This window comes from Myotis lucifugus, unplaced genomic scaffold (assembly GCF_000147115.1).
Source record: "Myotis lucifugus unplaced genomic scaffold, Myoluc2.0 scaffold_22, whole genome shotgun sequence".
NCBI classification, from domain to species: Eukaryota; Metazoa; Chordata; class Mammalia; order Chiroptera; family Vespertilionidae; genus Myotis; species Myotis lucifugus.
The window spans coordinates 4,623,235-4,641,332 of NW_005871070.1; the positions used below are offsets into that span (position 1 = coordinate 4,623,235).

Sequence of the window (18,098 nt, forward strand, 5' to 3'; positions counted from 1 at the left end):
GCCCTACCTAGGTCCCAAAGATTTTCTTCTTCTAAAAATTTACAGTTTTTATGTTTTGTATTTAATTAAGACTACGATCCATTTTGAGTTAATTTTTGTAAAAGGTGTGAGTTTTAAATTGAAGTTTATTTATTTTGCCTATAGCTATCCAATTACTCCAGCACCATTACTTGCTTTAGCATCCTTGTCAAAAATCAACTGAGCATCCTGTTGGGGATTATCTGTGGCTCTGTTCCATTGACTTGTGTGTCTACCTGTCTTGTTTATTCTTTTTTATTTTTATAGATTTACAATATGTTTTTGTTTCTGGTAAAATAAGGTCCTCTCATTATTTTTTTCAAAAGCATACTTGCTTTTGTGAGCCAGTGCAGCCTGCTGTAAAGCGCATAGGCGCCAAAAACAAGTGGCTCCTCCGCTCCAGTAGCGATGTGACCTTGGGCAAACAAACGAAAATCATTACATGGGTATTTTCTCATCTGAAAATGAAGTTGTGAGGACTAAACTACTTACAGTGCTATAATATCTGACATAGAGTAAATGTATTTATTCTAATATTGTCATAAACAACCCAATTTTTTTTACTGGTAAGAAATAAACGTACTTCCTGCTCATGCAACAGGCCAGCGTGGTTGTTCCTGAGCGGGCAGCTCCCTGGAGCAATTCTCTCCTAAACTGTGGTTCCATCTTACTTCCAACTTGTGTCTCCACCATCTCTAGGTCTTTGGAATATTTTCACTTAGTTGACCGGAGAAGAGAAGGGGGAGTAGAGAAATGCTTGAGAATTTTCCGCCCCCTGCTTTACAAGTGGCATTTTCTCCCATATTACATTGGCCAGAATTCAGTCACAGGGGTCCAACTAACCACAAAGGAGGCTTGGAAATGTGTTCTGTGTGCCCAGGAGGAAAAGTAAGCACATGTGAACACACATAGCAGCAATTTCTGCCTGGAAAAACGCTTAGTAGTGTTAGGGCCTAGAAAGGGGAGAAGTCTTTCTAAAGACTAGGAAATTAAGATGAGAAGGGAATGATGAGAGCAGTAGACATACAGAGATGCAGAGAAAGTGTTTCAAGCAGAATAAATATCAAGTGAGAATTCTGGGTTCTTTTTGAATGGGATCTTGCTTCCCCTATATTTTCCAAATGGTTACTGCTACTGTACAGGAAAGTTATCTTGTAACCAAACATCTTTCTGAACCTCTCTTATTAGTGGTATTTTTTTTAGGTGACTCTTGGTTTTCCAATTAGATCATCTACACATAATTATAAATTTCTCTAAGATTTTAATACCATACTTCTTATTTATTTTTCTTGTTTTATTAGCCAGCTTCCTGAATAGATATGAATAATAGCAACAATAGTGAGGATTTTTTTATTATTTCAAATTTTGATAGAAATGTAATTAAGGTTTTAATGTTAGTTTCAAATTTGCTATTTATACTTCATTGTGTCTTCATTTATACTTTTGTTGTTGTTGTTTTTTTATTACAGTGAAGATCAGACAGTGAATTTTATCAAGTTCTTTTTTGTTCCCTCTCAAAGCAATCTTGGATTTTTACTCTTTTGATCTATTAATGTATTGAAATGTATTTGTTGATCTAATGTTGAACCATTTGTACAGTCTCAAAATAACCTTCTTGGTTAGGGTGTGTTATTCTGTTAATATATTACTGGACTTTATGACTAATACTATATTTGGACTTTTTTGGCATCAGTTTTCATTAATAATATTGCTCTGTGGTTTCTTTTTCTGTGTGTGCTATGTGTCTCAGATTTTGTTCTCAGGATTATGCTAACTTTGTAAAATAAGTAATAAAACTTTCCATGGGATTGTATCTTCTAGAATAGACTAGATAGTATGGATTATAATGTATATATGCCTTAAAGTTTTGATAGAATTCACATAGAAACATACATAAGTCTAGAATCTATCTCCACTCTTTATAGATGAGAAAACTTTGTTTCCCAAGGTTTTATGTGCCAAATGGGAAATTTAAAAACCCAGTCTTACAAAGGCATTTGCTTTCTGCAACAGCCTATTGTTTCTCTAGCATGATTAATTATCCTTAACTATTGTAGGGATGTCTGGCAAATAAGGGATGCATTCTTCTCTTATTTGAAAGAAGAGAATTTACCAAAAGCTTCAATAATCTGACAGGAGGGGAAGTGAAACTGTTCTGTATTTGTGAATTTCCCATATATGATCACCCAGTGGTTAGCTGTCCCTCCCATCCAGCCCCCATTGCAACTTCACTTTTAGCCTATGAGGGAGGACCAGTCAGGCTTACAGTCTCTCTTTAAAATGTTTTCTGATTATGAGACTCTTTTCTGCTACCAAAAGCCACTAGAACCTGATTGGAGTTCATCTTTGAGTTAATGTCTTCTCTCTCCTGAGGCCTGGAGGGAATGTGATGGGGCAGAGTTCCTCTGGCCTCCCTGTTCTTGTAGACACCACAAAATTTACACATTACACTTTGAAACAGATAACTTTCTCTAAAGCCTATTGAGAAAATAATAACTTCCCTGTATTTGCAGGCCTCAAGCTCAGTACATAGAAACAATGACTCTATGTTGTAAGGCAGAGCAACTTTTGGTCTTTTCTTGCTTTGCTCAAGAAGCCCAATAAGTAGCAAATTAAAGAGCTGTGATGGCTGTTTTTTGCCCCTGTTCTACCTAACAAAATTTTTTGTGTCTATTTGAACCACTTAATATCAAAATCTTTTCAGATGTAAAGAGGATATCACCAAAGAAAAATGTAAATGACAAACATGCAAAAAGATAATCTACCTCATTAACAATCAGAAAAAGGCAAATTTACAGTGTGAAAGGCAATACCAAGTATTAGTGGGGATATGCAGCCACTGGAACTTATGTAATGATGCTGGTGGGAGTGCCAATTTATATAACCACTTTGGAAGACAATTTGTTTCCATTAATGCTAAAAATATGCATATTCTGTGACCTAACAATTTCACTCCTATCTACATATTCACATATTCACCAGACATGTACAAGAATATTCATAGATAAAACTACAAGCAACCCAGTGTTCATCAATAAAAGAATGGATAAATTGTGGTGAATGTATATGATAGAATACCACATAGTAACAAAAATGAATAAACTACAGCTATATGTAACAACTTGGACAAATCCCATAAATATCGGGGTTCAGGCTATGTTTTCTTTCTTTAAAAAATATTTTTATCGATTTCAGAGAGGAAGGGAGAGAGATAAAAATATCAGTGATGATTATAAACTGATGAACAAAAATAGATACAGAGGCAGAGTAGCATTAAACAAATTGTCAAACTACAGCAGGAAGGCTGGGGAGGGTTGCGGGCGGGGTGGGGGGTGGTGGTTAGAGATCAACCAAAGGACTTGTATACATGCATTTAAGCATAACCAATGGACACAAGACACTGGGGGGTAGGGGAGGCTGGGGGAAGGTCAAGGGGGGAAAAAAGGGAGACAAATGTAATACTCTTTGTAATATTTTAAGCAATAAAAAAAAGTTTTAAAAAAAGTTAAAAACAATATCAATGATGAGAGAGAATCATCAATCCTGCATACCCCCTACTGGGATGGAGCCCACAACCCGGGCATGAATTGGACTGTGACCACCTGGTTCATACGTTGATGCTTAACCACCGGGCCACACCAGCCGGGCTATGTTTTCTTTCATTACCTGGGTAGTTGTTGTTGTTGTTGTGTGTGTGTGTGTGTGTGTGTGTGTGTGTGTGTGTACAGTACACACATTCTCAGACTCCTGAATAGTACATTAAACATAATTTTATCTTTTTTATTTTATTTTTTTTTTAAATATATTTTATTGATTTTTTTACAGAGAGGAAGAGAGAGAGATAGAGAGCTAGAAACATCAATGAGAGAGAAACATCGATCAGCTGCCTCCTGCACATCTCCCACTGGGGATGTGCCCGCAACCCAGGTACATGCCCCTGACCGGAATCGAACCTGGGACCTTTCAGTCCACAGGCCGACGCTCTATTCACTGAGCCAAACCGGTTTCGGCAATTTTATCTTTTTTAAATTTCTTTTTGTTGTTGTTTCTTTTTCTTTCTTTTTTTTAATTTTATCTTTTCTTAATGATTTAGAAGCACTATAATAAACATTGTTATTACTGGGCTGGAATACACTTGATTTATGTGGGACTTTTTGTCCTAACATTAAGTTACTCTAAATTTATGCTTTTAAAATTCTTGTATCTGCTTCTGAGTATGTATCTTGAGTCAGAAGCAGTTCTGAGTCACCTGATGAGTGGTAGAAATTATGTCTGATTTCTGTACTAGCTTATAGTTACCTCTATTTTCCAGTAAAATATATGACACAATGAATATGAATATATCATCTTGTCTGTACTAGAAAGATCTTAAAAATGTGAAAAGAAAGATCCTAGATGATTTCAGGAAAAGGTAGCCAATTTTCTGACTTATTCAACATCTCACTGTGATGACAGTATTCACAGGATAAGGTCCCTATTCCTTCTTCTTAAAGATACTCATGGGTATACTGTAGACACACCATTCTTTTAAAGCTAGGCTAAGGAGATTTCTCATCAGTCAAGCAGGAGTTCCCAGGAGTGCTTAGTATGGTTAATGTGGTAGAGAAATGGAGAGGCATGAGGACTGTGAACAAGCTTTGGAAGGAAAACAAGGTATCAAAGGGTTAGAGAGAATGAGTGCTGTGGGATTTGGAGTGTGGTGTGGAACAAGAAAAAGGAATGGAAATAGGGACAAGTAGAGGCATTTTTCAAGATAAGACTTTTGTATATTAATATTTTTACATGGAAGTGGAAGAGGCAATAATTGATTAAGCCAGATTTCAAAGGAGACTTGTGATAAAGACGATCTAGGTAGAAGGGTTAAGCTTGGGAAAGTAAATTTTTCTTTATTTGTGTAGATAAGAGGCAGGGGATGGGGCAAAGGAGTTGTTAGCTAATAAATATAAGCACCAAGAGGGCAAGGATCTTCTGTTTTCTTCCCTGATGTAGCCCAAGTCTCTATAACAGTGTCTGGCATATAGAGGCACTCCGAAATACTTGTTGAATGAATAGACTTTGACATCTAATCAATCTGAATTTAAATTTCACCTCTTCCATTTACATACTGTGGGAATGTGGACGATTTCTTTACCCTGCTAAACTTCAGCCTTATTATCTATAAAATGAGAATAATAATATAGAATGTATTTCTATATATGTTTGTAACATAGACCTTTAATATGAGCCACTATGACTTTCTTATATTTAAATATCAAGCTCAGTACTTGGCAAAGTGTTTTATACCCAGCAGTTGCTCTCGAAATGATTTTTAATTCAATCTTTATATTTCACTATAAAAAATAAACTTGTGTTACTGTAAATCACAATATTCTTAAGTATTTTTCAGAAGCTTTCTAGTTGTGGAGATTTAATTTTGTTAGAATAACATAAAATACATATTTTATTTTTATAAATTTATAAAAATACCTTTTTCTAAAAGTTAGTTATAAAAACTAATTTGTTTTCAAATATTTTATTCTTAAGCACTTAGCTCAAATACTTTGCAGCACATTCTGGCATTTTCTTTAACTTCGTCAACAATTCAGGAAGGCAGCTATTGGGAAACAGGGCTAAAAGGTAGCTTTTGGGGATAGAAGGAGAAATGTAGGTGTATATGTAGAATACAGAGGAGAAGTCAATATCAACTTTCAAGTAAATAACTTTTATAAAGTCAAATTGATTTTACCTAAATTAATAATGAACAAAATTAGTGTTCTCATAATGCTTTACAAGTTTAAAACTTAACTGCTCACTTCTCACGCTAACATCTACATTTGTTGCTGTAGGGGTTGCCCAAGACTCTTGCTACAGCCTAAAATGAGTATAATTGCAATTGTTGTAGACATCAGAAAAATCCTGCCTATGATTAAGAGATAACCATCACATGATAACTCTAAGTGCATTTACACTTTTAACTACTTGGAAGCAGATAAAGGCAAAGTAGTATTATATTATTTATTTTTTCTCAGAAGTCAGCATCCTAAATCTCACAACTATTTCTTGATTAGTCATAGCTGAAAAAATTTTATGATTGAGTTATATTATTTCTGTCCTACAGAAACTTTTGGAGACTCTGACACAAACAAATAGGACATATAACACAAAAGTGCCCTACCAAGAATTCAAACCACTATCAACATTCTTGCCCTGGCTGGGTGCCCAGTGGTTAGAGTGTCGGCCCTCAGACCTGAGGGTCTCAGGTTGGATTCCCAGTTCAAGGGCATGTACTTCAGTTGCAGGTTCAATCCCTGCCTCAGTGGGGGCATGTGCAGGAGGCAACCAATCAGTGTGTCTCTCTCACATTGATGTTTCTTTCTCTCTCCCCCTCCTCCTCCCTCTCTTACTCTCTCTATAAATCAATGGAAAAAATATCTTCAGGTGAGGATTAACAACAACAAAACGATTCTATATAGTTGTAAAATTTCTATTAATTAGTAACACAGAAAAAAAGTGATAAGATGCTAGCTCTGAGGGGATCAAAGTGTTGGGGAAATGGTTTTTTAAGGATAAGGCGGATTTGCATGCTTTCATAGACCAAAAGAAAAGAATAACTGAAGTGGAGAGATATTAGAGAAGGAAATCAGATAATAAGGTCCTGCAGGTTGAGAGAAATGTGATCAAATGCACAGATAGAGCCCTGGAAAGGAAAAGACAATAGGGAAGGAAAAAAGAGTGGGGTGAGAATAAAAGAACATTTGGATTGAGAACAGAAGTCATATTGAATGGCCCAGATTTTGTAAATAAATTAGGAGGCAGAGTGAGTGTTGAGAGCAAGATAAGGCTAAGAAAGAGACATTTTGGCAAAAATCAAAGAGTAGCAATGGAGATGGTGAGTGGTCAGATTCTGGACATACTTTGAAGGTAGAACCAATAAGATTTCTGGAAAGATTAGATGTGAAATGTGAGAGAAAGAAAGGAGTCCAGGACTGGCCTTGAGCAGCTGAAGAGAGAGATACCATTAACTCAAACAGAGGAAACTCAGAGAGAGTCAGTGTTTAAAAATCTTTTGTGCATCCTGTTATATCCTTCCAGCCTTCCCTCTTAATCCAATGCTGCCCAATGATCAACTCTATGCAGGCATCAACCACCTTCTCTCAGGAGCAACATAATGTCACCTTGCCTCTCTCACTCCCTGTGTAATAAAGGGATACCTGCAGAAACCAGCTCTCCACACACATGTGCAACTAGAAGCATGTGGTACAACCTTGAGCAACGGTAGACAAGAACTGATGGATAAATTCTTTCCTCTTCCTTCTTCTTCACTCCAGTACAGAATCGTGAGATATATTTCTCAAGGCCTCTCACAAGGTACCACAGGATCAACCAAACAGTTGCCCATGGCATCAGTCAACTGAATAATGCATTCTTGTATTGACTTTTCTTTCTTGTCTATGTTGTTTACCCTGAGCCCCTTATTCTATTCCCTAAACTCATATTCTCCAATAAACTATCTTTGTCTAAAGCTCTGCTTTCAAGGGAACCACAGGCATCAAATGTGGCGCTAGAAAGCAAACCCTTAGGTTGGAAGCTTGGGGAAAATGAAGAGGTTTAGAAAACCTGTTGTAAGGGTGTTCAATAGAACATCAACATGAGATGACCTAGAAAGGAGTTTAGCATGTCTGCGAAGGCCCTTCGATTAGAAAGCATGTTTTTGTAGTACCTTGCAATGATCAACCAGGAAGAAGCAATAGAAAAAGCAAATGCTGGGGGTTACTTACAGTAGAAGAGAGAGGTATTATGGAGTGTTGGTGAGTATCTTGGGCATCCTATTGCTTGCACTGGTACTTGAATAGAGGAAAAAATGTCAAGGGACTTATGTATTTAGTAAATGTTAATTACCTACTGTGTACCCAGCAACCTGGGTAGCTTTTGTTATCTTATTTCTGGAAACAGTTCCCTAATTTATAGCCTCAATCCTGATTTCTCTTTTGATTTCAGAGTCCAGTCTTCCACCTGCCTGTGGGGCATCTCTCCTTTGATGTTCCATATCTAAAACTGAATGCTTCATCTTTCTCCCAAACCTATCTCCTATACCTAATCACCCCATTTCTGTTAATGATGGTATTACCTTTCTAGTCTTTCATGTCTGAAACTTTTGAGTCATCTCTGGCATTTCCTCTCCCTTCTTTAATGCGCCATCAAGTTCTGTCACTAAATATAGGTATATCTTGGAGATATTGTGGATTCAGTTCCAGACCACAGTAATAGAGTATCACAATAAAGTGAGTTGTAATCTTTTTTAAGAATGCTTTTATCTTGAAATATTTTTTATTGTTTTCTTTTTTATGTATGTTTTTAGAGAGAGAGGAAGGGAGAGGGATAGAGAGATAAAAGCATCAATGAGAGAAACATCACTGATCGGCTGCCTCCTGTATGCCCCCTTCTAGGGGTCGAGCAGGCAACCCAGGCATGTGCCCTGACCAGGAATCAAACCTTGATCTCTTGGTTCCTAAGGCAATTCTCAACCACTGAGCAACACCAGCTGGGCATGAGTTGTAACCTTTTAGCTGGTGGAGTATCTTGCCTTCAGTTTGTAAAAAATGCAACACCTGTGAAGCTCAATAAAGTGAGGTGCGATCCAATGAGGTATGCCTGTACTTATACTGAAATATTTCTCTGGCTTTTCTTTCTTTCTATTGCCAAGGCAGTGCAGGCTGTTGTTATTTCATACTTGTACTCCTATGCCTTTGCAACTGGTTTCCCTGCCCCCAGGCTCTACCCAATACATTCAGTCTTACATACCACACCCAGATTAGTCTTTATAACATGTCAGTTTGATGAGTCATTCTCCATCTCAAAAATCTTGAAGGAGCTGAGGTAGAGTCCCTAAGGAAACAAGAAGACCCTAGAGGAGTTCACATTCCAGTACGAATGGGTGCAATTACCAGTAACTAAACAGGAGGGGGCCCTGATTAGAGAAGGCTTCCTGGAGGAGTGAGGAGAGAAGAGAATGTATGGAAGGTCTGGAAACCCCAGGTTAGGGAATAGGTTGTGGAGAAAGAGGTGATGCCAAGGAGACTCAGGACAGTTCAGAGGGGCCGGAGAACCAGGGGAGAGTGTGCCCCAGAGGCTAAGGTAGGAGAGGATGTCAAGGAGCAGAGTCAATAAGGTGGACTCTTCCCTGGTGAGAGTCTATTGGATTTGGCATTAGGAGGACAGAATGAAGAGTAGTTTTAGAGGAGTGTATAGGGAGGCTATGGAAGGTTCAGAAATAAAGAAGTAGAAACAAGGAACATAATATTCCTTTTTAAATCTTGGCTGAGAACAGAAAAGAAACAGTGCTGAAGATAGAGATATACTTAATTTTTACCCCTACAATGATGGAGACTTGCACTAGATTACAGCCCAAGGGCAGAGATCTCAGTGGCGAAGGAGAGCTTGATATTAGATAGAGAGCAGTGGACTGATGGAGCAAGATCCTAAGGACATCTGAGGAGATAGACTCTAATGAGGGGGAAAAGTCATTGTCCATTTATAATCATCTTCTTATTACTTACATACTAATTTTGGCTAGATATGTTATGTTATGGTCGGAGGGCCGGAACAAAAGCATGGATGGAGTGTTTGTGTGAACTAATATAAATTCAAAGTAAACATCATTACATAAAAGGGTACGGTCTTTTTTTTTTTTTAGTTTTATTCATTTCAAACTGAGGAGATAGACTCTAATGAGGGGGAAAAGTCATTGTCCATTTATAATCATCTTCTTATTACTTACATACTAATTTTGGCTAGATATGTTATGTTATGGTTGTATGTGGTTATGAAATGACTAGATGAATTTATGCAATTTGAAGGGGTGGCAGTTGGATAAAGCATTACAAAAAATTCTAGAAGTAGAAGTTGCTAATAACCTTAGTTTGAAAGAGCGAAATCACTCTTAAGGTTCAAAGATATCTTTCACTATCACCATGAAAAACAGCTGAGGATGAAGAATATTTTCTGATTGGGAACTGGATGCATTCACTTTCTGCTGCTGCTCTAACAAATTACCGGAAATGTAGTGGTAGGTCAGAAGTCCAACAGGTCTCCCTGGGCAGAAATAAAGGTGTAGGCAAGACTATGCTCTTTTCTGGAGGCCTCTAGGGGAGAATCCTTTCCCTTGCATCTTCCAGCTTCTTTCTAGAGACCACCACATTCCTTGGTTTCTCCATTCCAACCCAGCAACCCCTCATCTCTCTCTAACTTTTCTTCAGTCATCACATCTATCTCCGACCACACCCAGGAAAGTGTCGTCACTTTTAAGGATACAAGTGATTAGATTGGACCCACCAGGATAATCCAGGCAAATCTCCCCGTCTCAAGGTCCTTAACCTTAATCACATCTGCAAGTTTCTTTGGCCCTATAAAATAACATATTCTCAGGAACTGGGAATTAAGCTGTGGACATCTTTGGGGGCTAATATTCTGCCTACCACATGGGAACTAAGGGTGAGGTCTTTATTTTAAGATAGAGGTTTGAAATGGGAAAAAGAAATGTGTTTAGTACCGGGGGGATGAGAGGGAGAAACACACATCGATTGGGGGAGGGGAAAAAGAGAGACACGTCAATTGGGGGGGAGGGGGAGAGCGGGGGAGAGAGACATTGACCAGAATTGAACCTGGGGCCCTTCATTCCTCAGGCAGACACTCTATCCACAGAACCAAACCAGCTAAGGCAGGCATTTGCTTTTTGCACTTAAAATAGGCAAGATGCTAGTTCTGGTAAGCAAACTGGTTCCTAGATTCTAAGAAGTTTTTGAGAAAGTTTACTAGTAGCTTAGAGAGCTACTTTTTCAGTTAGGCTCAGAAAATAAGAGATGGGTGTTTTGACCTAAATATTTAGACTAGAGAAAATAGGATAGTAGCATTACTCCTGGTTTCTAAGTATGACGATAGCAACAGAAATAAAAGAGAGAAAACCCTAAATGTTTTATTCTACAGGCACCCGTAGTATTAGAATATATTTCACTAGGAGCTCTTAGATTAGAATTTAGTAACAATATATTCAGATATGGGTTCTGAATTTCAACTGTGTTAATTCTCTCTCTTCATCTATAATTGCCAGGTAGTTTATAGATGCATGCATTGTAATATGGGGCTAGTCATTGGTGTCAAACTTGGTAATACCATGCTACAACCACAAGAGCTAACTGGTAGGAAAAAAGATATGGTCCTAATTATAATGTTATTAATTGAATATTATAAATATTAATTATTTAAATGTTATAAGAAAATGAAATGACATTGTACTTTTTATAATAGGGTTTGAGTGCCTACTATGTTCTAGGCATTATAGTAAATATTTAAAAAATATTTTAAAAATTGTATAGTAATATTTAAAATGATATCTGATAGTAGGTTATAGCCTGAACCCTAAAGGCAAAGTAAAAGGCAAACAAAGTCTAGTCCATTTTATACTCCAGGATTAACAGAATTTAGTCAGTAAATGAGATGGAAAATATTAGTGCAACTTTTATCTGATAGCTATTTTACTAAACATAAACTAAAACTTAAAAATTAGTTTGGCAGTTGATAAAAATAAGAAAAAGAACCCTGTAATTTACATTTCAAAACCTTCTACTTGTTTTTTTCTGTGTCTTAATTTAATAACAAAACAAATCAATTTGGCTGATCATTAGTAGGATTTGTTCTGTAAATTGATATATAACTAATCATTACCATAAATAATTTAGATAGTTTTTTGGAAATGTGTAATCTAAATTCCATTTCTATGTTAATATAAAAGCAACCATCTGACTCTATTTTACTGTAATCAAATTAAATTTGTATTTTATATATCTATCTAGCCATTCATCTATCCAACAAATATGTATTGGACTCCTGTCATGGGAAAGGCACTATGCTAGGTCCCATAAAATATTTAATACACATTTTTTTAGTTTTTATTTGCAATTCTAAACTTATTCCCAGTTGTGACTTGAAAGACTTTATTACGTCAGCTATCTGTCCTGACCTGCCTCTTTACCGTCTAATCTCTGTATCTTAAAATTTTTTATTCATCTTTCCACAATGTCCCCTGTCATCCCTGTCCCCTGGCAATTCTTTTCCCAGAGGCAACCAGTGTGTTATTTTCCTGTATAACTTTTCAAATGCATTTTATGTATCAAGCAAATATGTATATATTAAGTCCCATACATATTTTTCTGCATTTTGCTTTTTTCTTTAAATGTCCTCATTTTTTAAATTGTTTTATTGCTTAAAGTATTACAAAGAGTATTACATATGTCTCCTTTTTTTCCCGCCCTTAACAATCCCCCAGCCTCCCCTACCCCCCAGTGTCTTATGTCCATTGGTTATGCTTATATGCATGCATACAAGTCCTTCGGTTGATCTCTTACCCTACCCCTCCCACCCCTCAACCCTCCCCGGCTTTCCCACTGTAGTTTGACAGTCTATTCAAGGCAGCTCTGCCTCTGTATCTATTTTTGTTCATAAGTTTATAATGGTCTTTATTATCCATGAGTGAGTGAGATCATGTGGTGTTTTTCCTTCATTGACTGGCTTATTTCACTTAGCATAATGCTCTCCAGTTCCATCCATGCAGCTGCAAATGGTAAGAGTTCCTTCTTTTTTACAGCAGCATAGTATTCCATCGTGTAGATGTACCATAGTTTTCTAATCCATTCATCTACTGATGGGCACTTAGGCCGTTTCCAGATCTTAGCTATGGTGAATTGTGCTGCTATGAACATATGGGTGCATATATCCTTTCTGATTGGTGTTTCTGGTTTCTTGGAATATATTCCAGTCTCTATGCCGGCTCCACCTTCGGTCCTTGGGTATCAGGGTTCTCTCCTGTGAGTTTTCCGTTGATTATTCAGGAAGCCTTCTCGTATTTCAGTTGTAATTCCAGCTTGTTCCTGGGAGCATGACCATGCAGCATCCTCCTACTCTGCCACCATTTTTAATCTGTCCTCATTTTTTTTATGTCTTCATACTATTCCACTGTATGGACATATTATAATTTTTTTAATTATGGACATTTCCATTAATTTTAATATTATGCTGTTCCAAAGTAAAGAGTCTTATGTTAAGTCATATTTGCGGGATATCTTCTTAAAGATTGAATTTCTGTGTGCATTTGTAATTTTGGCTAAATATTGCCAATTTGCCCCTTATGGAGGTTGTGCCTGTTTCCCCAGACTTTGGCAATATTTGATGGTGATTTTTGCAAATCTGAAGGATGAAAAATATCATCTCAGTGTAATTTTAATTTGTATTTCTCTTATTATGAATGAGGTTAAGAATGTTTATATGTTATAAAAACTATTTGTATTTCCTTTTCTTTTTCTCTTGGGTTACTATAATTTATTATTGCTTATATGATAGAGAAATATGAAATTATATATTAGGGAAATTAGCCCTCTATCAGTGAGTTGCAAATAATTTTCTTCCAGTTTGATATTTGTCTTTCACGTTTGTGGTAGCTTTTGTGATGCAGAAATTTTTATTGTATATAATTTTTTTTATGAATTTTGGACTTTGCGCTACATTTAGGCTTTCCCAACTCTTGAGATAATTTTTAAAAAGTTTTCATGATTTTCTGTAGTACTTTTCTGATTAACAAACATTCTTGATCATCACAAGTTTTAAATTTTTTAGGGCATTGGATCAAGTTCCCTGTTTCAATTTATATTTAAGCTATATTAGCAAATCATCCCATGGAAATATAGAATACTGGTAGTAATAAGGAGCTTGGACTCTGGAGTTGATAATTGGAGTTTTTCTACTTCTGGGCTGTATGACCTTGGGCATGCTACTTAATTAACCTCTCTGAGCCTCAATGGCTTCATCTGTAAAATGGAAATTATAAACAGTACTTAGTTTGTTGTGAGAATTACATGAGATGATTCATTTAAAGCCCTTAGCGTACTGCTTGACAAGCTGCAAGTATTCATTAAATGTAAACTATTACTGTGATAATGATGATGCCCATAGACTCTTCTTTCAACCCTTACCATCCCATAATTCATTACTTTAGTCACAAGGGGTTGAATTTAAAAAATGCAAATCTGCAAACATTACCACTTCTGCATTAATAACTCAATCTCTTCTAAGCATGTAGTTCTCAACCATGGAAGTACATTAGAATTGCGTGCGTAGAATTTTAAACTCCAAACACTTAGGTCCTTATCCCAGAGACTGTTTTAATTGGTCTAGGGTGTGGCCAGACATTAGTATTTTTCAAAAACCCCTTTGGTGATTTCAATGGTCATCTAAGTTCTAGAATCACTATCCTAACACTAGACTAGTGATTTCAGATATGAAATGAAACATAGTCATTGCTTCTAAAAAATAATATATAGAAATCTTTTATAGTAAAATGCCATGAATTATTTACATTAAAAAGAGAACATAGAAGAGTTGAGACAGGTGTCAGAGATATGGAGGAAGAGAGTTTCAAAGTTGAAGTTATCTTAATTGGAAGAACTTAGGGCAGCTTTACTCTAAATACTTTAGTAACTACTACTTAGAGGTAAGGAACATAAAGTGTTTATATTTGTTAAATGTGTTAACTGGAGAATTTAAGATTCTTACTACCCCTATTGCTTTCCCGGATAATTCTCAAAAATAAATTATTTCTGATCATGAGTAATATATCTTATCCCCTTGCACATTTTAGCAGTTTAAGAAGGATTTAAAATGGCGTTTTAGCTCATTTATAGATACAGAGTAGGACATAGAAGAAAGTTAGATGTTACTGAATCCAAAGAAAGAGCACCATGGTTGAGAGACTGGACAAGGAATCAGGAGGCCAAGATTCAAGTTCCCCAGCTTCAGTTAGTTACCTCAGCTGCAAAATGAGAGAAGAGTTCCCAAAGGTTTCTTTCAGCTGTCTCACCGAGTTACCTAAGGAACGCCATTCTTAATCAGTCAATAGAATACAGGGAATTTATTCTGGCCCAAGATTTTAAAATTTATATTTCATAGTCTTGTTTTGTCTTAGCTGTGTAAGGCAGTATACCTTCTCAAATATTAAACTATGTCTTGATGATACTAGATTAATACACGTCCTACCTAACCAGTATATTTACATTTTACATTTAATCAGGGGCCATTGGTGTCTTCATCCAGAGGGGTGACTAATGGAGGGTTGGGGGGTGGGGGTGGGGGTGTGCACCTTGAGACTTGCCAGGATACGTTGGAACATGAGCTTTCTGTTGCCCTTCAATGCATGCCCTGTGGATGACTTCCCAGTCCCCCTTCTACATTTTCTTCTAATCCTTTCTACTTCTCTTTTTGTATTACATTACTTGTGATCGTTGGGATTCACAAAATTCTTGTATTGGTTGTCTTTACATTATCTCTTCACCACAAGAGTGTACATTTTTTGAGGCAAGCATACATTTATATTATATTCCTTACATGAGCTAGTACAGTGTCCTTGGCACATAAAAGGAGTCTGACAAATGTTTAATTGAATTAAGTTGTTAAAAATTATTTCAATTCATTTTTTCTCTTATCTTTTTGTGTGATAACGTACCTTTCATAATTTGCGTTATAATATTTCAAAAATTTTTACCCTGTGCTATTACACAAAGTCTTATTTCACAACAGTGCCCTTTACTTTCTGAATACAGCAATGAACTTTTCACTCTCAAAAGCCTAGAAGTAGTTATTAATAAAGCAAGGAAGTAATCATGATACCAAAATAAAAAAAATAACATATTAGGTAAGCTTTTAATAGTAAATATGTAGGATAACTTAAAGTGTTATTTTGAGGTAGCTTAGGCATGCTATCAATTTGGTTAAATATTATAATAAACACATCAAAACTAAACTTTTAAGTATGTTAATTGTAAGTTACTAAACTTACATTATTCTGAGTTAACAATGAATATCTATGTATATAACATTACGTATCACAAACCATTACAATAAATCCTATGTATGTACCTCAGAATTGAGATAATATTGAAATTTGAGTATAGCAGTAGGGAAATTGAGTATGATAGTATTTTGATGAAGTAGAATAAAATGTTAATATTAAGTTAGTATAAAAAATCCAATTGTTTAAAAATCTGTATTTAATACAATAAAATCAACATTATTATTTTTGATCATGGATTTAACAAAATTAACAGCTTATCAAATAGTGAGATACAAGAAATATAAATACTATTTGTTCAGAGAAAATTTCATGTTTTTAGCTTAATAGTTAAGCTGGGATTTCGAACTGTGAGAATGTTTCAATAGTGGTTGAAAATTATCTACCCTCTTTGTTCCCCTTTTGAATCTAACTTTGTGGGCTCTTGAGAGAAGTTTTAAAAAGGTTAACTCTTGAGATTTGAATATACACATTTTCAGCTCCAATGTTCACGTGTACTTAAAAGATGATCCCAAAGAATTTCTATAACTATGATCATTTCATAGTATTGGTAGTTAGTTGCATCCTTTGTTGAATAACTGTTCTTCAAACTTACTGTCTTTTATATTAGTTCTTTCATGGTAGCCTACAAGTAAGCAACTATCAAGGGCAGTAGCGAAAAAGGCCTTTTAAAACAAAGCTGGCAAACATTTGGAGTTATCTGGAGTTTGGACAATTCTCTTTAATTCAAAAGTCACGTGTTATGTGCATTAAAATTCATTTCAGAAATGAATTTCACAGATATGGGAAAAAGTTGCTTTGGGGGAAATTTCACTAGTAAATCCACGATCTTTAAAACTCTGAGTGAGTGAATTAAACATTGACCATTTGCAAACTATCTTCACGGCGTATCCTAGGTATTACTTTCTAAAGGTGTGTTTTTTTAGTTTTAAATATTTGGGGGTCCAGGGGAATGATGACGTTTTCCAGGATACACTTTTTTGGTCTTTTCCTCTGCTAAGTCTTGGAATTGCCCTCTCTAAGTATTAAAGAGAACTGCTGTCAAGAAAGGTATTTCCTTTTCAAGATGGACGTTTCACCCAAGCAAAATATTGTTTTAGGCAGGAGAATTCTAATTTTGAAGAAGGAAACATCCAAACACTTTTTATTCCTGATTCCTCGTCCCGCGTTTAGAAAATACAAATTAAATCTTAATTGTAATCTTTGCCCATCGTGTAACCGAGCGATGGGGCCAGACTTGAGGGCGAAGGCTTTACTCCGGGAGCGACGTGCGCGTGAACCCCCGGCGCTCTCCCCCGATCTCGGGGCTGATAGTCTCCAACATGGAGGATGCTTCTGATTCTTCGCGAGGGGCTGTTCCATTAATTAATAATGTGGCTCTCCCAGGCTTTCCGCCGTCTCTTCCTGTATCAGTGACAAGCTGCAAAAGTCACCGAGCAGCCAATAAAAAGGTAGCAGCGAGAAGTGCAAGGCTCCTCCCAACAGCTCTTCCTCCTTCGGAGCCGAAAGTCGCTCAGAAACTTCCCGCGAATCGTTAGAACTCTCCGGTGGCGGCGGGACTGGATCCCGGTCGGATTCGCGGCGGCCCAGCTGAAGCCTCGGCGACCGGCCGTGGGGAGGGGGTCGGGCCTCGGATCCCCCGGAAGTTGGAGCCCCCTTCGCAACAGGGTTTCTGCCAAACACAAAGTGTCAACTGTGGCTTTCAACGTTACGATCTCGGGTCGCTCGCCTCGGAAGCTCGCCCGTTAGGCGAGAAAGGAAGTACGGTATTATGCCGCAGGGGTCGGGGCCGCACACGCCAACTTCCCTTCGGGTTTGGTCAGTTTTAGCCGAGGACTTTTGATTCCGCGCCCGGCCTGCATTCTCGCGGGAGGAGCGGGGGCCACTCCGCTTCCGGCACGCCGTCCGGGCGGCCGGGCCCATTGTGAGCGGGCAACCCGCGTGCCGAGGTGGGCGCGCCGGGAGGGCGGCGGCGGCGGCGGCTCTGCTTGCTACAGGCGGGGCGGCGACAGCAGCGACTCGTCTTCGCTGGCAGGCGCGGCGCGTCAGTCGCACAAAAGGCGGTCGGGTCCGCGGCGCGTGGACCGGCCCATGCCGCCGCCGAGCGCGCCCCGGCTGACGGGCTCTCCTTTCCCCCCAGTGCGGATCGGGAAGCGGGGCCGACGCGGGCGGACGGACCCGGGGTGAGTCGCGGCGGACGGAGATCCGC

General features: G+C 37.7%; 1 protein-coding gene across 1 annotated transcript in view; it reads left to right on the forward strand.

Annotated features, from left to right (window-relative positions):
• Window positions 1–17,057: 17,057 nt before the first annotated feature.
• BAZ1A (bromodomain adjacent to zinc finger domain 1A) overlaps window positions 17,058–18,098 on the forward strand; it is a 103,248-nt gene continuing 102,207 nt past the window's right edge. Inside the window, exons 1-2 of the mRNA XM_023751471.1 lie at window positions 17,058–17,422; window positions 17,670–18,072. Of these exons, the coding sequence (XP_023607239.1) occupies window positions 17,212–17,422; window positions 17,670–18,072 (614 nt within the window). The 5' untranslated portion in view covers window positions 17,058–17,211. The remainder of the gene's footprint in view (window positions 17,423–17,669; window positions 18,073–18,098) is intronic.